This window comes from Megalobrama amblycephala, linkage group LG19, assembly GCF_018812025.1.
Source record: "Megalobrama amblycephala isolate DHTTF-2021 linkage group LG19, ASM1881202v1, whole genome shotgun sequence".
Classification (NCBI taxonomy): domain Eukaryota; kingdom Metazoa; phylum Chordata; class Actinopteri; order Cypriniformes; family Xenocyprididae; genus Megalobrama; species Megalobrama amblycephala.
Window position 1 is genome coordinate 11,428,243 of NC_063062.1, and position 25,766 is coordinate 11,454,008.

Sequence of the window (25,766 nt, forward strand, 5' to 3'; positions counted from 1 at the left end):
AAAAATCAGTGTGTAGTTAATGATGCCCCAAAATAGGCAGTTAAAAAAATTAATTAAAAAAAATCTATGGGGTATTTTGAGCTGAAACTTAACAGACACATTCAGAAGACACCTTAGACTTATATTACATCTTGTGAAAAAGCATTCTTGGGCACCTTTAAATTTGTGTTCCGAAGATGAACAAAGGTCTTATGGGTGTAATGTAATAATGTAAATTACATTATTTTCATTTTTGGGTGAACTAACCCTTTAATTAAATTAAATTAGTGTATTTCACTCAAAAAAATAATGAAAGTTCATTGTACTTAATAGAAAAAAGTTGTGTGAACTCAAAATTTCATTGTAGTAAGCTGAACTTGATTGAGTTGAGTCACAGCAGATTTCTAATTCCCAGCATGCTTTGCGTCAGACTGTATCAATAAATGTTGAAATTAAGTGCTATTTTGTGTGTTTTTGCACAAGATTAACATAGGGCAACATAACTTAGTGTTTAATGTTGTGTTATTTTGGGATTTACAGGGGGTTCTGTTATAGGGTTACCATTGTAATGAAGAGTAGATCCTGTGGTTAGGTTGAGGGAGGGCTGCAAAACTTTTAAGACCGTGTATATATACTGCATGTTGTTTGATTATACATGCTAGTATATTATGACATTCTCTTTGATAGTTATAATAACTTGTGATATTTGCTATCTAACATCTAACATTAACCAAGATCTGAATGTGATGTTTATGTAAATGAACTGTATTTAATTAATTAACAGTAAGATGAGTGGGGTGAGGCTTAGTGGGAGCGAAGGGATGCCGGTGACGTGATTGTTAATGAGAGACACCTGTGCACCACACTGGCCTTGCTCCGCTTCCATGCTCTTGGCCTCGCCCCACTTGTCACAAAAAATGTAAGTTCTACTAACTTACTTAAAGTTAGTTTACTTAAATGTTTTGAGGTAATAAGTGTCCTATTTCTCAACTTATTGAGTTTTACACTTAATCTCTCTGTACAACAAACATTCAGACTTTGTCTTGACAATTTTCGCTTTTCTGTTTATATAAATTCATTGTAATTGTACTTCCTTGCGTTGAAAATCAAATTGCAATTCTGCATCCTGTTTGCTACCTCAGTTCAAAATCAAATTGGAATTTAAAATACATACCTTTCCTCTGCTGACACAAAATAAATAGTTTAAAGTGTGACACCGATGTTCACCTTGTCCTTGTGTGTCCCTGCTGGAGTGGACTCAAGCCAAACTATTTTAAAATCATATTATTTAATCGCCTAAAGGACAGAAACTGTATTTCTGATGAGCCACCAACAGGCCGCCAATAACAGACTAATGTGATTTGTCAAATTGCATTTACAACGCTTTACATTCTTGATTGGATTACCACCAGCAAAAAATTGGTTTCAGTCCTCTCCTAATCAAGTTAATCATCACTTGCACCTCAAAATGTGTAAAATGAAAAGGGAACAAGGTTCATTAAATATACAGTGCACCAACCTCAAGTTTTAATATGATTAGTATCAATCTTTCATTTTGGAAAAGGAAACACGCTTGCAGCAATATCAGTTATGCTTCTCAATCCTGTTTGGAATCGAAAACAGTTTAGCTCGGAGGATTATTTGCAGTCAATTGAGTCTGCATTTAGATACCAAACTGCAGAGGCGAGGTACAGAAAAGCTGGCTTTTTTAGTTCTCCATAAACAAACAATAACTAAGGAATGCTTAGAGTTATGGAGTCTCCCAGGGAAAACATGTCATTTGCAAGGTGATAAATATTTTAGTGTGCTAATTACTTTGGTTGTTAACTTCTCCTTTTGAGATCTGAAGTGTTTGCATGCTAATTGTTCTTTAATGACTGTGTTCTGGGTAGTCTTACTCTGCTGGGAGGGATCTATACTTACCTTGATTGTATTTTTTTCATCTTTTGGACAGACAAGAGTTTTGTTATTATGTACTAGAGGTGTTTTCCTGCACTAGCAGCCAGGCATTGAGAGCCAGCTGGCACCAGCACACACACCGTCACGCCTAGCATGTCACTGACACACCTCTCTTTCTCTCTCTCTTTATTTCTTTATTTACACCATTCTCGCTTCATGATGCCGGAAGATGGAAGCACCTTAGGCAACAGAATGATGCAACAAGACCTGCGGGATGTGGAGTGTGACAGGACATTCCTCACAGGGAAGCTGTCACAAGACAACATCTGTCCTGACGCTCCACTAACCTGGCTTTCATTGTTCATCTACAGCATCAGGCAACTGTCATATCTATCTGTCTATCTATCTATCTATCTATCTATCTATCTATCTATCTATCTATCTATCTATCTATCTATCTCCACGGTGTATATTGTATGATCTTTTAATGACATGGGTCAGGAGTTTTCAGAGTTTCTGAATCATTAATTAAATTCAAAGTGTTCAGAAGTGTGCAATGAATGTAAAATTGCATATTTGAACTTTCAACAGTACATTTAAGGCGTTTAAGCCAGCAAATAAACTTCATTTTTCAATTTTAGTGGTTTTTTCTTGTTTTCTTTTTCTTTTTTTAAACAGCGAACCACTGCAGTCTTGTGGGTGGCTGAACTTACTAAAGCTGTGCCTACAGCTCATCATCTCTTCTTTTGAACATTTCTTTTGATAAAGTGAATAGGTGACTTGCTGACTCCAGGCCAGCATGCTGTCTGCTCCTGTTGAGATATAGCGGTGAAATACAGGTGGTGAGATATACTGTTTATTCTCTTTGCTTTCACCATAACAGCAGGTGCCCATTTGTGTCCACACAAAATACCTGCGACTCAGTTATAATGTTTTTTTTTATTATTACTCATCACTTTACCAGTTTCAGGTCTGATGTTACTAACCAAAATAAAACCCCTTCCCCTTCATAGGATAGCATCCAATTTAATGAACTCTTCGGCTCAACTCACGTATTCTCCTACATGCTTTGTTGTCGCTGTTTCTTTCAAATGTCAAGCTCGTCCTCTGTTCTTGTTTAGCTCGCCATGTCTCTTTTCCTGCTAAAACCTGCTCAGTGATCTCATTTATTAAATGTCATGTAGGAACTGCGCTGGCGCAGAATGAGTCCTGTCAGAAAAATGAGAGTCGCGCGGGCCTCAGACGCCACATCCCATCAACATGTTCAAACTCTGAGGTATGTTTTGAGCAACAGCATGCTCCCTAAGTTTCGTGGCGTCAATATCCTAAGCAGAATTCCCCGTGTATTCACGATGCAACATAGGTTTCCTAAAGAAAAAAGGGTAAAGATATTATTATTATAATAATTATTATGAAGAGTTATTACAGATCATGTCAGTATATTACAGTCAGCTGGAACGGTAATATACAAGCCAATTGATTTTGACATCGATTTAAATAACTAGACCAGTTCTATTAGTGTGTTATATTTGTCATCCCGTTAAATTTACGTCAAAAATCAGCGGTTGCCAGAACCTCGTCCTAAAAATAAACTTTTCTATCGCTATGGGAGGCACTATGGTGCCTGTATATTTTAAATTTCATTACTGCAAGCTATATTTGTCATTAACTGATGTTAATATACTAGGCTACTTGGACTATTAAGATCTGATTCGTTGCATCTTAAATATAGTCTAATATTAACTGCCATAATTATAGGCATACAGGTGGATAAACAGAAGGCCAAATCATGACTTGCGTTAATCAAATCTGGCCTTTTCATGAACCACAGCTAAAAATACATGCAGACAGTACACGAAACACCAGGCTTGCAGACATGACACTGAAATAATTCAGTAAACAACCTAAAATGTTACACTTTTATGTAATTAATTACAAAAACATAAAATTATAAATAAAATATAATAGGCCTATTCTTTTTCTTTTTACTATTTTGTTCCAGCAACGCATTTTTACTGTTTTTAAATGGTAAAAAAAACAACAACAACTCAGGCCTACTAGATTTTTTTCCTTACAAACAAGCAAAAATAGTTTCAGACTGTAAACGTAGGCCTACATGTAATTTCTTGTAGAATGTAAATAAAATGTTGATGTAAGTAAATGATTTGGTAATTCATACTTGTAGGTTCAAAACCCATTTTTTTCACAGTGAAATTACATTTATTGTCCATTAAATCTAATACTACATTTTCCCGCTATATTTCATGAGGTAACTGACAGTTAACCAATTAACACGGAGCCATTTACTGTCGCATGTTAAAATGTTTTTCTGTTCAAATTTCTTTTTAACACAGTAGTCCTCCTTGTTTAAAGTTGGCTTGTCCATTTAGAAGAAAGTGTAGCTAAAGCATCATTGCTCTCGTGAAGTGTCCTTTTCTCAGCAATAGGTGTCCGTTAGTGAGCCAAAACAACTATGTGAACTTCTTCCACCCGGCTTTCTTGAAGACAACCTCAGCTGTGTTTCCGCGCGCTCACAATCCATTCATCTTGAGTAACATTTTAACACGGAAGAATAAATCGCGTCCTTGTGTCCGGTAAAACGATGACAATATAACGCGCCCCCATTTTCCGAGGATCGGGGTGTCATCCCCTTCTGTCTGCTGACTAGGGTCCACCTGTAAGATACTTCTTTTGAGGGGTGGGACCCCATCGGCGCTGTCACGAGAGGAGGCGGTCTCGTGCACTGGCTTGGAAAAGGATTGGAAAAGTAAAGACCGTCTCCTTCGCTGATTGGGGGCCCGGAGGGGAGAGTGAGGAGGGCGGGAGGATTGCGCTCACGAGCCTTTGTGTTTCACTTCTAATATCTCACATATCAATAATTGAGCGCGCGAGCAGACGGACCCCACGCGCTATGTATTCTACTGCGCGCGAGCTCGGTAAGGGCCTTGATCCGCTTTCTGTCGGTTCTTCCACTACGGACTGAGAGGGGAACGAGGGGAAAAACTGTTGTAGTCTTGACTTGAACTGTTTGGAAGGACTTCATTTTGCAGTGAGGACAGGTTTTGGAGTGATTTTGGTTTGGGATTTGAGCGAGAAGACTGCTGTTAGGTGCGGAGTGAAGTTGGCATGATGTTGACGTTGGTGCTAGGCGCAGTGTGGTTAGTGTGCCATGCATACGCACAGAACGAGACGGAACCCATCGTACTGGAGGGGAAATGCTTGGTCGTGTGCGACTCAAATCCCACCTCGGACCCCACTGGGACGGCTCTTGGGATATCGGTGCGTTCTGGAAGCGCCAAAGTGGCTTTTTCCGTGGTGAGGAACACGAACCACGAGCCGTCGGAGATGAGCAATCGAACAATGGTGATCTATTTCGATCAGGTAAATTTTCACTATGGAAATAGCCACTTCTATTGTTTAATGTTACTTTTTACGCGTTAGCCGGTTGTGAATTTCGGGAGGAATTTTGTGTCACAGTTACAAATACAAACTAGGTCACAAAATCAAAGAAATATCACAACAATGAAACCTTTAACTGATAGGCTATGTGTAATCTGGGGAGATGTCATATTTCCTTCCACTTCGTTAAAGGGCAATTACAGGCTAATGGCTTTTCAATTATATCTAATAGCTGTGAACTTCTTTTTCGTGTCATAAAACTATCCCCCATCTGCTCTTGTATATATAATGAATGACAAACTGATTTAAACGCTTTGCTACTCTACACCAGCCAGTGTCCATCCTAAAACTTAAAGAGACAGAACTTAGACTAAAAAGCGATATTAGCCTACTTATTATTGCGTGTTTGACTTCCATTTTGATCTCTGCATCATCCCTCAGGTACTTGTGAACGTTGGTAGAAGTTTCGACGAGGAAAGGAGCAATTTCTTCGCCCCGCGCAAAGGGATATACAGTTTTAATTTCCACGTAGTGAAAGTGTATAATCGTCAAACGATCCAGGTAAGTGTTCATAGCTTAATTCTCACCATTCTCTGAAGTGTTCTGTGGTGCGCGTGGGACAGTAAAATGTGTGTGAGAGAAAATGTGAAAATTTCAGTTGTCTAGAGAGGAACGCTTTCTTTTATTCCCTCAATTAGCACGAGACTAACAATCAGCCTGAAATTTGGCGCGTAGACAAAACTGGCGCGTGTTCAGGACCATGGACAGAGAACGCGCGTGACAGATTCGCCTCCTGTCTGCACAGCACAAATATATATATATATATATATATATATATATATATATATATATATATATATATATATATATATATATACATGCTGTTTTTGGCTAATTAGAGCGCAGAATTATTACACTGTCGTCTTGTCTCTCAGAGGATTCACAATTACATCCCGTTATTCCGCTCTGATCGGCGACTAAATTAGAAGCAAGTCAAATCACACATTTCCCTATTCATCTCTGAAATGCACTGAAACATTGACTAAATGAAGACAATAAGTTGGAGCTGTGTATATGACACACAAACAAATATTGAAACCAAAGCTCTCTAATCCAACTATTTAATTAGGACAAATAATACAAGAGAAAACACGTGCATATAGCCTTGCGTTGGAGGGCCTATTTCAATTTGTCTATTTTTTTTTAAGTGCTCGCAGGAATTACAAGAATTATATTTGTACCTTATACATTTATTTTTCCTTTTTTCCCAATCAGATGCAGTGATTTTGCGCAAAATCACGTGAGAAGATTGGAAGAGCTTATTGGCTATATGTTGTGCTGTGCATTAAGTGTGAAAGGCCAGACATTTGAGGGCTGAACAGTGTTTTCAACAGATTGCTTTACAATAAAGATGTCCTAATAAAGCGTAGTTAATTCCTAGTTAATGTGTCTAGAGCAGACAGAAAGCGTATTTGTAATTTTTAAAACATATTAACTTATTAATTTCTATAATTGATTTAATACTGGTTTGAGTAGACCATAATTTCAATCAGTTTGAGTGCCACATTTTAAATGAGCGAAGTTGTGCTCAGATTCTTACATATGTTTGGCTAGAGTAACACAACAGATTATGTGTGAAATCCTTTTTTTTTTCAGCTGATAGAATAAATATTTCCTTTGTTCTTTTATATACACTTCACACTTCAAAGAAAATATGAATTCCACTCTGTTGATCTGAGAGGGAGAAGCAGGCCTCTCTATTACCATGCAGAACATATGATAAACACACACACTCACAAACACACAATGATCTGAAAGGCTCCATAAATAATGCAGCAAAACACAAAGTGTCTGTATGGATCTCAATGAATTGTTTGGATGGAGAACTGCATGCATTGGGTGTAAATGTAACTCTTATCAAATGTTATTGCAGTTTCTTTCAGCTTATTTCATAGCTCATATTCCCACAGTCAATTTTATATTGTGTCACAGAGTACTGTACTTCAATACTCAAAGGACAAGTTCATCTGAGAACATTTGGGATCTGATGGGGAAAACCTTTCCCTCCCTTTTTTAAATTCTGGCCTGGTTTAGGTGTCAATCTAGTAGTCACATTCTGTATTTAAAATTCTAATCAGTTATTTTCATTGTAAGTTAATTTTATCATAAAAATCAGAAACATGATTTAGTTAACACTCGCATTATGTTAGCATTGGGGATATTAACATACACACTGAGTAGTCTAGCACAATGCAATGTCATAGAAAGTTGTCACACAATATTTTTCATAAGACAAAGCAGCAGACAGCCAGGCATTTGAATATTGATTGCAGATATACTGCCCATATTTTGTGAAGCACAATTCTCTTTGAACCCGCAGATGTGACAGACATTAATTAAGAAAATTACTCTCTGACCTAAAATAATGACGCTATGAATGGATATGACAAAGAGGGGAGAAGAACATTTTGTCGTCGCTCGTGTCCAACCATTATGCATGACTGAGACAGGCAAAGGGACTGAGAGAAAGAGGGGGCTGTCCTCCATCACTCCACAGCGTCATTTGGACAGGAAGCTGTCGGTTCCGCTAAATGCAGCATTAAATTGTTGAGAGATCCGTTCACATTATCTCACATCTCATTTTTGGGTTCTTTCATACAATGGTCCATTTGTATGTTCTACATGTATTTGAAGGGCCTCAAAGCTGGAAGTTTGTTTTTTGGAAGGTGAAAAAGGATATAGAGTGCATGATGACATTCTCACTTGTCATCCTGTGAACAAATGCATTTTGAGGGTATGTTAGTTGTGAGTCTTTTTATTTGTGAGAGTGCGTTCTCATTGTGTAACAGTGTTTTTGCATATTGATAGCCTCTGATGTTGTGTATCTGATGGTCACGCACAACATTCAAAGGTGCCTTTCCAATAACCACAAGCTCATTCCTCATTGCAGTATCAAATGTCATTTTTGCTCTTCTTTTGGCTCGGTCTGAGAATGGTTTTGGCATAGAAAAATAGACACAAATAAAGCAATGTGCCATTTTCATTTCTTCTGGCAAAGGCCCATAAATGCTTTGATCAAGTTTATGATTTCACAGGCAGCTGCCTACTGAATTATCAAGGGGCTTGTCAGTCTGCAAAAGAAAGGGTATAGATTACATGTATTATTGTTGGTGAGAAGATTAAAACGGGCTCTGATTGATACCAATAACGTTATAGTTTCCCGTTGTCTCATTGGGATTTTTAATTCAAATTTTATTCAGCTTAGTTTCTACTTTTCAGTTCCTTTAAGCAAAATTTGAAAAGTAACAGAAACAGCAATAGGGCGCTTCTCGCTAATCAAAATGCTTCCATGTTACAGGTGAGCCTGATGCACAATGGCTGGCCAGTGATCTCCGCCTTCGCCGGGGATCAGGACGTCACACGTGAAGCGGCCAGTAATGGTGTCCTGATTCAAATGGAGAAAGGTGACCGCGCATACCTCAAGCTGGAGCGAGGCAACCTGATGGGCGGCTGGAAGTACTCCACCTTCTCCGGCTTCCTGGTCTTCCCTCTGTAGAGGAGGGGCACGCCACGGAAGGACTATTGCTCTTTAGCTCGCCGGCTTGTGGGAGATAGAAGGGGCGGATGAGAGATAGAATGATAGCGAGAATGTAAAGAAAACATATAGGAAGAGAAAATTTAGTGTGGCAGGCTCTCCGTCGCACTCACTTTGCTCTGCTGCTTGACTACAGCTCTGGACAGCCAAAACTTTTTTTTTTATTATCCTTATGATAATTGAAATAAGATGGAAAGAAAGCATACAGAGGATCGTAGCCCTTCCCACCCCCCCTCTTACTCATCCCATCACCAATCCACCCTCAAAAGTCTTCAGCTGCTTTTTAAGGATTGTCCTTCAACCGCCCAGACCCCCATTTCACACAGGTCACATCTTTGTATATTCTCTCCATACGTATACATACTGTGAGTTTCAAAATGCCATTGTCATTCCTCTCAGTCCAGTCGCCCCTTTCTCTGGCTTCCTCCAGCTCCCCCTTTCTTGTCTCTGAGAGGGCGTCTTTGACTGAAGGATCTCTGAATCCCCACAAGAAGACTGCATACTGGATATATAAATACATAAAAAAGTTTCTATATGATTATGATATACTCAATGCCTAAATGAATCTGGTCGACTCTCTGTATTTCTGTATTTCAGTGTTAATACTTAGTGATTGTGTGTGGATTTTCAGGCTGCTGTCCAACTACCAATGCTTCTTGTTTTTGTTTCGGTCAAAAATGTGGCTAAGATGAAACTATATCAGAAATACTATAAAGTACAAAGTTTTATTATCATTGATTGTAAAATATATGTGAATATTTAGCAGACAAAAACCTCCCTTTTAATCAATTAACCATTGTTTTTTTCTTTTTCTTTGATTCAATAAAAATTAAATGGTACTTTTTATTTTTCTTAATCTGATTCTGTGCTTTGAAATTTTAAGATTGTCGCCTACAGGTTTTAGAGAGGAACAAACACTAATCATTTCACTAAAATGAAATCTGACAAAGCTGTGTGTGTGTGTGTGTGTGTGTGTGTGCCATAGAGACACAATGACTCTCGGTGTGTCTCATTGTGCTTTCTCATGATGTAGATATGCTTGGCTGGTCTCTCTCTCCCTATCTCTGTCTCTTTCTCTCTCTGCCGGGTGATTGGGGCCTCTCTCTGCTGCACTCAAGGCTCTAATGAGCTCCTGGGGGGAAATTAGTGCTTGCATAATAAGCAAACCCCACTGTTTACACAAAAATCATGTTGCGTACATCTTTCCTGCTCTTTTTTTTTCTTTCATTTTTACTTTTTTTTGTATTGTCCTTGAGGTATTTCATACCATGAAAGTGATTTAGTCCATGTGATTCTTGGCTACACTTGATGACAGTCTTCATCATGCCATATTTATTTTAGTTGTAAATTGCTCAAGAGCTACAACCAAACTAAAAATATTCATAATTGGACAGAAACGTTGAAATGCAGAATAACAAACACAAAAATGGAACCAAAGATGAACCCTCACTCTACCCTTCCAACAGGAGCTCAGCATTCTGACAGGCGACGCTCACCTCAGCACATTATCTTTTCACAATAGGAAATAATGCTACGTTTGAGGGCCCTCTCAAGAAAACTTGCTGCTTCGGTGCTCACTGTTCTGGATATGAAAAGGGTGAATAGACAAGTGTTGAGCTGTGAAATGTTAACATAGCACCATAAGAGCCGTAGTGTCCCTGCTGGCCTGTGCCCAGACAGTACAGGCCCGTTTAAATCCACTCATTAGTGTCTGCACACTTATCATTTGTCTGAGCAGAACTATGGAATGAGAGCTAAGGGGCATGTGGGAAGTGAAGGGGAAAAGAGAGCGAGAAAAGGAAACATTTAACTTCGTTTGAGTGGAAATTATGGCATGTTGATGTTTAAGTGCAATTTTAATTTGTGAAGTTAGGATTCAAGATCAGTCTTTAGCATTTGTTTGAATATCTCATTAGGCTATATAAACAATTTCTTAACCCTGACAAAGCCTGACATATAAAATAATTGTCAGAAAACAGTGCAATACAATGACGACAGAGACGTACAAATAAATATTCCTCAAAAGCCTGTGGTATCATATTTAATACATTTTTAATTTTTTCTAAAAATAATGTATGGATAATAATAGTAAAGCTAAGTTGCTTCGGTCCTGTAAATGTTCATCTTGAAATATTAAATACAAGTTATTTTTACGTTTACTTATTACTCGTTCAATCATTAAAGATTTCACAGCAAAAAGACACCAAGACACCACATTTTTAGAATTATAGCTACTATAAAAACATTTTACTTTCTAAAATAGTATGATGATAAATTGGAGGGCAGGGGCAAGAAGATTGTGTATACATTTTTCAGCAAGGTTTTGATCATTTAGAGGCCTTAGAAATTAAGATATCAAATATGATACAGTATAAGATGTATATTGGTAAGACAGTTACTTAGTTTGTCAGTGCAAAAACATGTTCTTTATCTGGGTAAGATGCGCTATGCTGAACTTATATTACTGACCAACATTTATTAGACTGTTAAATCAGCCATAAAAGTCATCAGACGGGATGTGAAGTCAATCATCTTGATTTATGTTGGCTTGGTGTTAAAGTGTGGAGTAGCTTAAAGGCCGCGCGAAATGCACACAGAATATGGCACGTGCCAGCCAGGTGGCTCTCTGGGCGCGAGCTTGGTTGACTGGAGTAAGGCGCGTCATCCATCTCTCCTGCTCTGACTAGATTACCGGAGTCTTCGGCCTTCGCTCACTACGGCGATGTGGGAGCGGCCCATAACGACGAAAAACAGCCATATGGTGTCTCTCCTGCAAGTGAGTTTCTGTTTAAGATTGATTTCGGGGAAGATTGAGGTGGTTACACTTACATGAAGAGAGAAAAAAGATGGTGGAGTTTTGTTAAAGTGCAAGGGTGCAAGAATGCACTCAAATACACCGTGCGGCACAACGATGGCATTGGTAACGTTACATATAGCCTAAACAATCAGTTCTATTATTACTAATTGACAAGAAATTAGGTTTGATAAAATGTTTATGTGTTAAACCTTCCCAAACCTGCTTAAAAGCCGTTTGCCACTACTTAAATTATTCGAAAAGAAATGTGATTGTGATTGGCGGCCATTTTGTTTGACTTGTGTTGCAACGTATGACACAATTTTAATTCAAGCCTTGTTTTTTTCTGCTGAAACCCGTACACACACACACACACACACACACACACACACACACACACTGTAAAACCAAACACTGAAATTAATTAAATTAAATGAGTCTGTTTCACTCAAATAATAATGAAAGTTCATTGTACTTAATAGGAAAAAGTTGCATGAACTCAAAATTTCATTGTAGTAAGCCGAACTTAATATGATTCAGTTGAGCTGCAGCAGATTTCTAATTCCCAGTCAGACCATATAAATAACTGTTGAAATTAAGTGTTATTTTGTGTGTTTTACACACAAGATTAACATATGGAGATATAAGTTAATGTTTAATGTTGCGTTATGTTGGGATTCAGGGGGGTTCTGTTACGTTAGTTTTGTAGGGTTACCACTGTGGTGAAGAGCCTGTGGTTAGGTTGAGGATGTGCTGCAAAACATTTAAGACCAAATTTGTTGTTTGATTACATATATGCAAGTATGTAATGACAGTCTCTCTGATAGTTATAATAGCATGTGTTATTTGCAATGTAACATTTATCCAAGATCTGAATGTAATGTTTATGTAAATTAACTGTATGTAATTAACATTATGATGAGTTGGGAAAGGGATGCGGTGATGGGATTGTTAGTGAGAGACACCTGTGCACCACACTGGCCTTGATCCGCTTCCATGGCTCTCAGCCCCACCCCACTTGTCACAAAAATTTTAAGTTCTACCAACTTTAAAAAAATGAGTTAGTTTACTTATAAATAATAAGGTAATTGAGGTAATAAATTTCCTCAAATGTTTTGAGTATTCTGAACTTATTGGGTTTTACAGTGCACACACACAGTGTTTGTGAATTGTGGGCATATTCTATAGGCGTAATAGTTTTTATTCTGTAAAACCTTATTTTCTATTGCCCTACACCAACCCTACACCTAAACCTACCCATCACAGCAAATTGTGCACATTTTTACTTTCTCAAAAAAATTCATATGAGATTCTGTATGATTTATAAGCCTTTTGAAAAATGGGGACATGGGGTAATGTCCTCATAAGTCACCCTCACCTTGTCATACCCATGTCATTATACAAATTTGTGTCCTGATATGTCACAAACACACACACACACACACACACACACACACAAATTAAAAACACAATTTTAGTCAAAGTGGGAAAAGTTATTTTAAAAAGTGTAGCCTATGCATTCCTAAATAATGCTATTAAAACAGTATCCCAGATATTTTACTGTGCTTATGCTTAATGAACACGCATTCTGTTTAAATTTATTGCAGTACTGCCTTAATCGCTTGTAAACATAGTCAAGTTTAAAGTTTCCTTGCACTGTGGTGGCCCATATCATAATTTTTGAAAACAAATTCATATAGCTCACAAGCTAAGTGAAGGCCATGACAATTGAATAAAGGAGCAGAGCGTAATCTGTATCCTTCTCTGTCAGACACAAAATTATTCTTTATCTGCTCTTGGCAAAGAACAACGTCTTCAGGCCCAATGTTTGTAAACCTTGCCAATTTCAGAATATAGCTCCCAATACCATGCCCAGTGACAAGCAATTAGAGGACAACTCAGTGGTAGTTATTTCTTTAAATGCTATGGCAAAAAGAGAGGTGAGAGAGAGCAGCAATTAAAAGGGAAAGCGATGAGACACTGCAGATTGAATTTTAATTGCCATATGAGGAACCATATTAGGAATGTTTACTTTAACTGATGTTTGCTTTAACTGTGATGCTCGAACAGGAGTGGAGTAATTATAACGGCCTCTGAAATTAAATGAACCGCCTGCTGAATTTGATTTGTGTTTTAGGAGCGAGTGACAGAGATATTGACATCATTTTATCTGCTTTATCGGGGTTATGCGCTCACGTCACACCAACGCTCATAATTATGCAGCATCATCAACATCTGCTGCAGGTGGCTCGCTTTATGAGTGCTTGATGCTGTGCAGGGTATTTTGCTTCTAATTTGATGCTACGGTGTTATTTATCCAGACAAGTGGTGTTTGAATATTTCAGACCAATAATCGAGCTTGGTTAAAAAAAGGAGACCCAGTAGGCTTACATCCCATAACAGATAGAGACTGTAGAAATGTACCTTCCTTGTGGGGTGGTAAATCATCCTCAAATCATGAATATATCTCAACGAGTGACAAAAAACTATTTAAAAGAGACATTTTTGCCTTAGAAGTGTTCTCTTGTGAGCTAAATCACCTTTTAGTTTAATCTCAAATCTACATCTCATCTTGACATTTGTCAAGCTATGTATTCCAGGATTTTCTGTTTCTCCCTGCTTTATTTCACTTGTGTGAAAGATTGAAAGTGTGTAGTTGTTGTTGAGTCTATCAGTGTTAATGTTTCTGAACAAAAGTTATTCATGCCTCATGAAGAGAAACACACAAACTGCAAATATATCACTAATCAAACAAAAACAGGTCGGGTCGCTTTCTCACTGATAATTTTGGAGTTAATTACTTAATGCAAATTTACTGTTGTGCAAAAAGCAGAAAACACAAGCTTTTGTGTCAGGTTATGATGTTGTAACGCTAACTATATTGTATTATGTGTCTTACGATCCAGCGAAACCCATTGTGAGATCCACCAATCAACTGAGGTTCCCAAATCTCAGTATTTTTTTTTAATTTTTTTTTTTGGATTCAATTAGCTTTTTTTGTGGTTGATTAAATTAGCTTTGAGACTATAGTGTACACCTAAATATTGATTAAATTCACTTTGGCAGATAAACACATTTAAAATTTGAAAATTTAGTGATGGCTTTTCCTGAACAACACAGTTTTTTGTCCAATTAAATGCTCAGAATAAAAATGTACCACGCCTTAATACCCCCTGTCAACTAGCAAATTGCAAATCATGGTTCATAACTGTGACTAAAAATGGTTCATAATTATATAACATTCGATATTTTTTACTTAAAGCTGCAGTCCGTAAGTTTTGCCTCTTTGTCGCCATCTCTTTTTAAAACCTGAAATTGCAGTTATTTTCAGAACTATTATTTATGTGGGTTGTGCATTGGCACGGCTCCTCGGATGAATTCTCCTTTTGAGGAGAATGTGTGGCTGTCAGTGACCACATCGGTGTGGATATTGTACTTAGAATCACAGATTGTAGTCTTGGAAGTATGACCAAAATAAGAATTTTCACCGGAAAATGTCATCTGAACATGTAAGTAACATGTCTGCCACTTTTGTTCTGACCAACTGAGAAAAAAACAGCATTACAATAAATTGCGCTACCAATGGTGATTAAATCGAATGATTTCTTAGCTCATATCACATCAAACCATGCAAATTATTATTATTGTTATACTTGGTTGTCAAATTGTTAATGTTAACAGCATCAGCATTGCGTGTATTTAGTGTGTTTTAGCATACAAAGTCTTTTGCTTTTGACTACGGGTGAATCTCCATAACTGATAATTGTCAATTGGACCTTTCTGGATTACAATCCGCCATCAAAATGATAAATTCTTTATGTATATAGACATGACGTAATGACGCAAAGGCAAACTCATATTTCCCACGCAAACCTACCAGTACCACTCAAATTAGAAAACATTATTTACAAGCTTACCGTTGTGAATCGGGCTAAGGTAAGGAGATATGTACATTATGTAGTTGCTCGAAATTTATTATGTTGTTATATGTATTGTGAAAAGCGCTATACAAATAAATGTATGTGTTCAGGTGAATTCATGGGGGCTTTTAAAGGTTACATTTAAAAAAAAAAAATGCTAGTGAATAACATTGTGAAATAAATGGATAGCAATATAACTGAGGTTATCTGAAATTTATCTGAAATATTCATTGTCAACAAGCTCTAGCTTATTTCTGCATAGGCTACTGAGATTTTGCTCTTTCGTTTATTGGGCATGAATGATCAAAGGCAATTGAGTCATAAAATATAGACACATTTTCTGGGTTGGATGCATTTGAAATGTTTCATGACAAATTATGTGGTTAATGGCTTGAAGTGAATTTGGAGATTAATTCTTTTCCCACATTTTTCCATGGGGAAATAAGATTGTGAACTGCAGGGATATTGATGATATTGCCAAATGACCAAACACCAAAACACTTTAAATATTTAAAATGTGGGGAACTGATGTTTCAGCAGATTGTCACCTTTTAAAGCCAGACAATATGTCACCACACGTGTTAACTGCTCTCCAATGTCAGTCAGATGATCAGTTGGAGACCTGTGGTAGAAAATGTGCTTGGGTGTTCGCTTATGTCTTTAATTATTTAGAAAATACGTCCTTTTTTGTCTTGCCGCTGCATACTTTTGAACAGACAGCAATTTTAAATGTTATGTCATGTTATGTTATCTCAGGAGGGATTCGGATTTTCATTTTTTCACTAGTCTGAGTGATGTTTAGTTGTTCAGTGTTTCTCAGTGTTTTATTTTTGCCTTCTGCAACTTGTGGGCGAGAAGGCCTATTACGTTAATGGGGAACAATTGAATGTTAGTGTCACAAATTATCTCTGCGAATGATATCATTGTGCAAATTAATCCCCTTCCCATTAACAACGCAGGCGTGCTTAAACTGAGAGAGAGAGAAAGAAAGAGAGAGGTTTTAATCATGCTCATAATTAGTTTATGTGTGCTTCATTTAGCTACAACATGTTTATACAAGTCCTGTTGTACTCACTTCAGCAGGTTAATGTGTTTTCTGTTTACAAACAAAAAATGCAATTATCTCTTTAATCAAATTAAGCGCATTTTGAGTGCCTACACCTAGTCTGTCGTCTACCACATTTAAGAAACAAAAGTGTGTTATCATACATCAGCATTTCAGAAAATACATTGTTATTTGCTCTGTGCTGCATTGTAGGTTTTTTTTTTCTTTTCGAATTGTCTGTCTATAGATGTCAGAATTAGTTTATGAGAATAAGAAAGGGAGTGTGGTTTCAGAGAGCACGATCTGGCTGAGTGGTGCCATAATTGGGAGGAATGACTTGGTTTTGACTGGAGCGAAAACACAATGCATGGAATATTACATTTATTTCCCAACGCTTTTCTAAGAGCTCTTTAGCAGCCCTTAAACTGTCACCAGGCTCAAGTTTGTCATTACTATAAAGGGCTGCAAATCTACAAGTCATCAAATATGGATGCAGGACCATGGAGGGAGGGAAATTTATGTGGAGAGAGGAGAATAATTGTATGACTGCCTAAGTATTTTAGATAAGTCCTAATTATGCCACAGAAAGCAGCGCAGAGGGGCGGATAAGAGGAAAGTGGGGCTCAAACGTAATGTTTCTCGTTGTTTCAAGAGGGTTACGATCTGATGCAGTCATTTGAAGTGAATTTAATTCTCTATTGCTTTAATTGCAGATGAACTGCATTCAAGCAAATTATGCTATTCTGAAAGCTCAATCGTGATGATTAGGGATGCATGGCTATCGACCAATGTGTAGGGATTTGTTTTTTAATTATATTTTGTATTGGAAAATATTTGATTTATTTAAGATATTTAATTTTACACTTTTTTTTCTGATTAAAAAAACAAAGACTGATTTGTTTTTTTAATTTGTAATGTGTTTTATTTTTTTATTAAAGGATTAGTTCACTTTAAAATGAAAATTACCCCAGGCTTTACTCGCCCTCAAGCCATCCTAGGTGTATATGACTTTCTTCTTTCTGATTAACAAAAGATTCGTAAAGCTTTGAAGCAGTGTTTTGAAATCGGCCATCACTAGATATTGTTGAAAAGTTGTTATTCTGTTTTTTTGGTGCACAAAAAGTATTCTTGTCGCTTTATAATATTAAGGTAGAACCACTGTACTCACATAAACTGTTTTAAATATGTTTTTAGTACCTTTTTGGGCACTGAAAGTGGAAATTAACTTGCTGTCTATGGAGGCCTCATTGAGCCATCGGATTTCATCAAAAATATCTCAATTTGTGTTCCGAAGTTGAACAAAGGTCTTGCGGGTGTAGAATGACATGAGGTGGAGTAATAAATGACATTATTTTCATTTTTGAGTGAACTAACCCTTTAACAAGTATTCAACGCCTCTCGCAGTTACACTTTCTTCCTAAGTTGAATACGGAAGACAGTCTGGCGGAAGCTAGATATTTTACTTTATAACTAAATATGGATATTTTTCTTACACAAACTCTAACTTTATTAACCCCCCGGAGCCTGTGTGGAGTATGTTTATAATGGATGGAGGTACTTTCTTGAGCTTTATACTTATTCCCGTTCACCACCATTATGAATCTTGGATGCGTCAGGATATTTATTAATATAACTTCGATTGTGTTAATCAGAAAGAAGAAAGTCATATACACCTAGGATGGCTTGAGGGCGAGTAAAGCTTGGGCTAATTTTCATTTTAAAGTGAACTAATCCTTTAATACAATATTATGGAATTTTATTTTTGGTAATTTATTGGGTATATAATGAAATTTGAACAGCTTAGTAGTTGTAATATTTGTGCATCTGCAATCATAATGGATGTTGTTTGTTTTAGTGTCCCTATACAAAGCTTGTGTGTGGAGGGACCATGTTCCATTATGAGATCCCAGAGCCCTGGATGTGCTCTTCTTCAGCTGTGCACAGTCTGACCCTCAGATAACTGATTTCTTTCCCCCCCTTGTGCCTTTGAACAGAGGGTCCTGGGCATTAGCTGTCTAGTTGCAGTGACACTGACTTCTCCATTCTCACACGTGCCAGTACAATCCGTTCCATCTCTCACATACTTTGGTCCCCGCAGCCATTGAAGATGATGAAAACTTCCTTAGTGACATTTAGTAACCTTTTCCACCAAGAGACAGGGGGATGGAGATCTGAAAGACTGAGAGGGGGAGCGAGGGAGGGGCTGACATCTATACGTGGCATTCTTCTTTGTGTCACCTCGCCACATGTTCTCTCTTCCTTACCTTTTTTTTCAGGCCACCTCAGTCCTTGGCACTGGCCATTATGAGCTGTATTGTGCGGAAGCTCCATCCACAGTAATAGCTTGTGTTTGTGAAGCCAGTGTGACCATGGAAGACGTTTCGGGAGGGGTCTCTTAATATGTCACAGTGCATCAGGAACAACAGGAACATCTTTCATAATAGTCTGTTGACTATTATCAAGTAAGAATTGCTAATAGTTTTGTCAAATAAGGGAGACAACATTGTCCTGGGTCCTGTGATGAGAGAGGTCCCCTATGGTAGAAGTGTTATACCTATTCAAACTTGAAAACTGAAATTAAACTAATTCTTGTCATCATTGACTCATTTAAAACACCCGGTACTGTGTGTTTTTATGGAAATGCGTGTACTCGCTGGACCTCTGCTTCTTGTAAATACTACAGTGCATCGTGCATGTTATTTTTTTGACAGATATCGATGTTGTGATATTCAAATTATGTGGATTTGAAAACCGATGGATCATAAGATAATAATACTTTATTTCTTAGCCGGCAGTATTTAGTGAAGGGATTGATGCCCATGAGTGTGTTATGTCGATGTTTTTAGTTCTAATATTCCAACCGACCGCCAGCCTAAGTTTTTGACGGACATGATAACGTGCACGTTATTAAAAAGGAGTGAACAAAGTTTGATTTTTTTGGTAATTATAGAACATGCTGGAGACGTATGCTTTTTGCATAGTTCATTATACTTATTTTACAGAATGCAGTTTATTTCGTGGCTTAAATAAATTACATGTTACTCAGAGACGGACTTAAGGCATTCAGTTGACCCTTCGCTAAGCCATGCCCGAAAACCACCACAGGCCAATCGTGGTTTAGCAACCGTTACTAGGCGCGGGAGGTCTGTCAAGCTTTCTAGTGAGGGAACATGCCGAAGCGTTGTGCTTATGGATTGTCTTAACCTGATACCCGGTATCCTAAAAGTTTGGACGGGGTGGTGGAATTTTTTTCCCTTCCCGAAACCTAAAACTCAAGGGTAGAAATGCCGGTCTTCTGACAATTTGTGCTACCCTGTCAGATTTTGCTACCTCCCATTGAAACAGTAGGTAACGTTAGCAAAATTAAAAAAAATGCTAACGTTACCTTTCAGATTGTGCTTCCAGTGTGATATTAACGTGGTCTGTGGCTTTATTAACATCTACACCTACCCCAACACTAAACCTACCCTTATAATAATGCATATACAGTAATTTTGTGTTATTTATCATGACAACAATGATGTAATATTGATGTATGCATATGCAGTAAGCCCAGGTAGGACAATCTGATGGGTAGGTTAGCTAGCTAGCTAACTCAGCACATCATTGCTTGGAAATAATGACGGTTCTTTGTTCATAATGCATATATTTGAACGTGAAATAAAATGATTAAAGGCAAGACGGAGTTACGTTAGCCTGGCGTGCTAAAAATATAAGTGGGAGAATGTTATCATTGCAAAGTGGTCTGCAAAGCTTCAATTTTGATCAAATTATTTTCTAATCGGTTGCATATTATGTCGTGAATATATCCCTTGAATGCATACTGCAGTCCCTTTTGTCTTGCTCTCTCAGATATTTCACCTGTTCGCCAAAAATGACTAATTATCTTCTTGAAAATGTCTGACACCGGTGCATACATACTGTAAATGACTTGCCAGACGCGAAAGCTTGACAGGGGTAGCAACAGTACCTAAGGAGGGCGGGGCTTAGCAAAGGGTCCATTGCAGTACTATACAAGTCTTTGTTTCAAAGTCACTTTTTTGCTTCCATTGTGTTATACAGGATTAGAATATTTGAGCAATTGGTCACTTGAAAGTGCAGTTTATTTTGTGGCTTAAATAAATTACATGTTACTCAGAGATGGACATGTTTGGCTTGTCAAAAATATTACATTCAGCTGTCATTGACTTATGAAAATCAACTTAATTTTTTACCAGGAAGGGGTGGTTTTGATGCACAAAGTTTAAAAAAAAAAAAAAAAAAATGCAGATCCTGTTGTAAATAACAGTGCAAAAATCACTTTTACATTATTACCCCTTAGCGTATTTTTACTTTTGGTGACTTTTGACCTTTGGTGGAATTAATACAAAGTGCAAATTGTGGGGCAGTTTGCAGTGTCAAATATTTTGGCACTTAACACTGGTTAAAAGATCTCCAAAATTATTTTTGGCCCTATTCCTACCAGTAAACTCAGAAATGTTGATTTGGAAGGGAATTAAATTACCAATCAGCCACATTTTTTTTTTTTTTATCCAAAAAAAAGAAGAAGAAAGAATCCAATCTGATGACCACAAAATCACTGATTAGCACCCGTAAATGTTGATGATTTTAAATGTTTGTGCAATATCCCCATGTAAAACAATAACCATCCAAATAGACTTGCAGTCTTTTACCCTAACTCAGGAAACGTCACAAATGAGAGTATTACCCATTTTCAACCATTTTTGTCTTTTCTCCTGGGATTTTCTCTCCTCAGGCTGGTGTGAGAGTGAGTGTCCTGTGTTTTCCTTTGTAATATATGGAAAAAGATTCTGTGCTCCTGGGACAGAAAGTGAGTAATGGCACGAAGGGCATTGGATTAAATACACAGAACCACAAACTCAAAGAGATGCTCCTCTGTGCCCTCTTGCTGTCTCTTCCTCTCAAACACACACACACTCACACACACATGATGACTATTAGCAGATTAGTCATCTGTTAGATCTGATAAAGGAACCCTACTGTGGCATGTCAAAGAGAGGAGGAGAGTTGAGCCATGGAGGGAGCCGATTTCTGCCTTTTTCCTCATTCTACTCTAGATCCTTTCTACCTCCTTCCATGGTGGTTTCAGAGCAATGTGATAAGATTTTCCCACTATTCTCCTACCATGTTGCCCTTTTCAGCAATTTTATACAGGTAGTTTGTATAAAGGTTCAAAGTCCCTTTATGGTAGCTCCTGCAGACCTTTCAGCTTTAGCTCAGTGATTTGATTTTTATGTCATAAATTGTATGGACATGTAAATTCGGTGTCCGTTGGTACGCAGCAAGGGATGAAGTGCTGCAACCTAATAAGAGCGCAAAGGACGAACGGGAGATTTTAATGTTAAGACTTAAAGCATTCAAATGCAGTGCTATGTAAGTCTTTGTTTCAAAATGCGTGAAAAAAGTGACAGCATTAGAATATTTGAGCAATTGATCACTTGAAATGCCCTCAATGGCCTAAGATAATGAAATGAGTAAATCAGTGAAAAGTCTTTACAAAATTCCTCTTTAAATTCCAAATATTGTAGCATTGAACAGCCTGGTCTCACTGTTAATACGTAGGTATCAATACATTTTTAGGTGCAAAACGTACATTTTTCTACATTTGGATAGATGCTGAAACGTACAATATGGACATATTGACAACATTTAAATGGAAACATTATTACATATTTAAAGCTAAAAAAACCAAAATATTTACGAAACTTTTATATCGTTAAGATATTTGTATTATTGCTCTTTTACCATTTTATAGATTAACTATAGATCCCTTAACCATATCCCCAAACATAACCATTTTATAGAGGATGTAAAAAGAAAATATAAAACCTAATAGACAGAAATGTGTAGGAAAATTACACTTTTAGTAACAATATAGCATTAAAAAGATATTTTGAGCCGCTAAGCCCACTCCTATCTCTAAACCTACCCATAACCATTTCTTAAAAATATGTTGAGTTACACTGTAAAACTTTTCGCTGTAAATTTACAGTAAAATACTGGCAGCTGGGTTGCCAGCCACTTACTGTATTTTTACAGTACTACTTCTGTAAACAACATTTACAGTATAGTGCTGTAATTATCAAATACAGTATCCTGCTGTAATATTATGTACTTTTACAGCATTATACTGTTTATCTACAGCTATTAACTGCATTTATACAGCTTTTCATACTACACTTATATTTGTCATTAAATAATTAAAAAATATACTTTTGTTATGTTATGGCAAAGGAAATGGAAAGCAAAATACTCTTGAGTTTTAAAACTTTTATTATTTTTTTTATGGAAAAAAGCAGAAAATTGCAATGTTGAAAGGTCAACATTTTAAATGCACTCAGCAGTTATCAATGAACAATACAGCAATCTTATTTACATTTAACATTTTTTCAAATGTGGAGTAAAAACAAATAGTAGGCCTACAAGTTTTTCAGTACTGCTCCTTTTTTGCACAGTGTTGCCAGTCTTGGAAGTCACTTTCCCTTCTTGTTTCTTGAGCCGTGTTCATGGTTGATGTCAAAGTACCTAAAAAAGCAGAAAAGAAAGAGAAAAAAAGGAGAGAGAGAAAACAGTAATGAATATTGTGAATATATGCACCATAGCATTTTTGTGAACATAAGGACTAACAGCCTAAGCATTTGATTGCAGTGAGTTAAAATGTCCAATTAACACTTCAGAAAAGATGCAACTAAAAAAATAGTGCTTATAATTGTATTCAATGAAATTGTTTATTCATTGAATGGACTATATGCACAACTGCTTCCGCGTTGTACGTCGTACTACATCTCGGGAGTTTCTGGTAAAAGCATTCAGCTCCCCTCCATACAGCACTAACCTGCTGCAGTCCAGTGCTCGTCTTCTCATTAACTGTTTTTCTCTTACTGTTTTTCTCATATTTTATACCTGTTGAATTTAGCTTGTGTGTGTTGGTGCTCTTATCCCAGTCTTTTAAAATAGTATAATAAATAAGTGGTACCTGCCTCGAGACATTTAGCAATGTTAAATATTTAAATTCATCTTTAAGGGTTAGTTCACCCAAAAATTAAACTGTTGTTAATTTCTTGTCCTCGTGTTGTTCCACACCCGTAAGACCTTTGTTAATCTTTGGAATACAAATGGAGATATTTTTTGATGAAATCTGAGAGCTTTCTGTTCTTCCATAGGCAGCAGCACAACTTACACATTCAAGGTGAAGAATGGTAGGAAACAGATTGTTAAAGTAATCCATGTGTCTCTGCGACATGTGACAGAAATCTCTCACATCAAAAATATCTTAATTTGTGTTCTGAAGATGAGCGAAGGTCTTACAGGTGTGGAACGACATGAGAGTGAGTAATTAATGACAGAAATTTCATTTTTTGGTCAACTAACCCTTTAAACAGTAACGCACTGATAGCGGACTGACAAATATACTTTGAATATTAAGAATTTGAATACTAAGAATTACACACAGTGAAATGATTGTCAATGAAAAATAGGGATTAAAATATTTAATAAAAATAAATGAAGGTTTGTCCTGAACTTATTCATCAGGTCTCACACACACTGCAGCATCGATCACTAAGCATAAATAGGCAAGTTGTATTATTTAAAAACGTGTGTTACAATCCTCAGTGCAAGTAGTCCATTATTTGCCATAAACCTGATTACATCACGTGAAATTAGGTGCAATACTTACATTAACATAACCATATTTCACAGAAGGTCATTTCCCCCCCATCCTGGTTCTTGAGCCATGTTTAGGGGATATGTCAAAGAGCCTAAAAGCAGAAAAGCAAAGAGAGAGAGAAAGAGAGAGAAGTGAATATTGTGCATTCATTCACCATAGCATTTTTGTGAACACAAGGACTCACAGCTAAGCATATGATCTCAGTAATGTCTCCTGTTACACTTCAGAAAAGATGCATCTTAAAATATTGCTTAAAATAATTGACAAAATAAAATCGTTTATTCACTGAATTCTTTGTCATAAACATGATACACTTGAAAGTAAGCACAACACTTACGTAAACAATGGAGCACATCAGATGATTGAGCCTGAAACGAGAGAAAAATAAATAAATAAATAAACAAAACAGTTTAAAAATCAGGTTGTAAGAATAACATATGCTAAGGTTGTCTATAAGATGAAACATCAGTGTTACTGCATGAAGCGCTGAGAACAGAGTAACGTTAACCGTTTGCTCGTGAGAAGTTTAACATTTCAAGATCAAACCATTCATGACAAAATAGAAACGCGAAGGAAAAGCTCCAGAAAAGACTGACTTACCGTATTCTCAGCCGAAAATTGTTTATCCGTCTTCTCGACACAGGCAAACGTTTTGATTAATCAGGCGGAAAACAACATCTCCGTCTTCTCAGCAGCTGTCCAGTCATCCCGCGTCTCAGGCAAACTGACGCTTCAAAAGCTTAAAAATCCACACTATATTCACTCAAATATCGTTTAATGATAACATTAAACCCTGAAGAGTCGACGTGAAACACTAAAAGCGTTGGGAAAGAAGCTAAAATGTATGCCTGGCCTAGAAATTTGAAATGAGCGCAGTAAAAAAAAAAAAATCAATCCCATAATGCAATGCTTCTACAGTATTATACTGTATTACGAGTGAAACGGGCTGAAAACAGAAAACTACTGTATATTTACAGACATTCTGTAAAATATACAGCATGTTACTGTTTTATGAAAATACAGTATAATACTGTTAGAAATTTCCTGTAAATTTACAGTAAAGTTTTACAGTGAAAGAAAAACATAACAGACAGACAAGTGGAATCACAATAATTTATTTATTGCAAAAATATCAAAAGTGGTACCAAAACTAGTTGTGTTGCAGCCCTCTCTGGCGGTATATAATAGTTTTGTGTGAGGTACAGCACAGAATTTACATTATTAATGGCTGAGAATCTTTTCCCGATCCACTCTGTGAAGGCACACATTTCTCATTCAAGCGTACATCACCCAAAACACGGCATGTCGCAATCTGTGACAAAGCAGGTGAGAGCCAACAAAGTCGCTTTCCAGGAGTTTACTCAGCGGCCATATTTGTAAACGTCCTCTGGGCAGCTATTTTGGGCATCCAAGGCCAAGTCCTACCTGTTTGAATGAGGGAAACC

At 37.1% G+C, this 25,766-nt stretch overlaps 1 protein-coding gene and 2 long non-coding RNA genes across 3 annotated transcripts in view; 2 read left to right on the forward strand and 1 right to left on the reverse strand.

The window, feature by feature from the left end:
* The first annotated feature begins 4,092 nt into the window (after nt 1-4,092).
* On the forward strand, nt 4,093-9,718 carry cbln1 (cerebellin 1 precursor). The gene is made up of 3 exons (XM_048169309.1): nt 4,093-5,259; nt 5,719-5,838; nt 8,636-9,718. The coding sequence occupies exons 1-3, from the start codon at nt 5,005-5,007 to the stop codon at nt 8,831-8,833; spliced, it is 573 nt and encodes a 190-aa protein (XP_048025266.1). The 5' UTR covers nt 4,093-5,004; the 3' UTR covers nt 8,834-9,718.
* Nucleotides 9,719-11,185: 1,467 nt separating this feature from the next.
* Nucleotides 11,186-25,766, forward strand: part of LOC125254407 — a 62,684-nt gene continuing 48,103 nt past the window's right edge. The window contains exon 1 of the long non-coding RNA XR_007181656.1: nt 11,186-11,648. This is a non-coding gene — a long non-coding RNA (uncharacterized LOC125254407). The remainder of the gene's footprint in view (nt 11,649-25,766) is intronic.
* On the reverse strand, nt 22,908-25,362 carry LOC125254406. The gene is made up of 4 exons (XR_007181655.1): nt 24,922-25,362; nt 24,659-24,689; nt 24,331-24,412; nt 22,908-23,177 (listed from the first exon to the last, which is right to left on the reverse strand). It is a non-coding gene; the product is annotated as an uncharacterized LOC125254406 (long non-coding RNA).

Bases quoted from the DNA above. Each gene is read 5' to 3' on its own strand.
- cbln1 (XM_048169309.1), top strand. From the start codon at position 5,005: ATGATGTTGACGTTGGTGCTAGGCGCAGTGTGGTTAGTGTGCCATGCA. The intron at 5,260-5,718 runs GTAAATTTTCAC...ATCATCCCTCAG, and splicing joins TGGTGATCTATTTCGATCAG to GTACTTGTGAACGTTGGTAG. The intron at 5,839-8,635 runs GTAAGTGTTCAT...TCCATGTTACAG, and splicing joins ATAATCGTCAAACGATCCAG to GTGAGCCTGATGCACAATGG.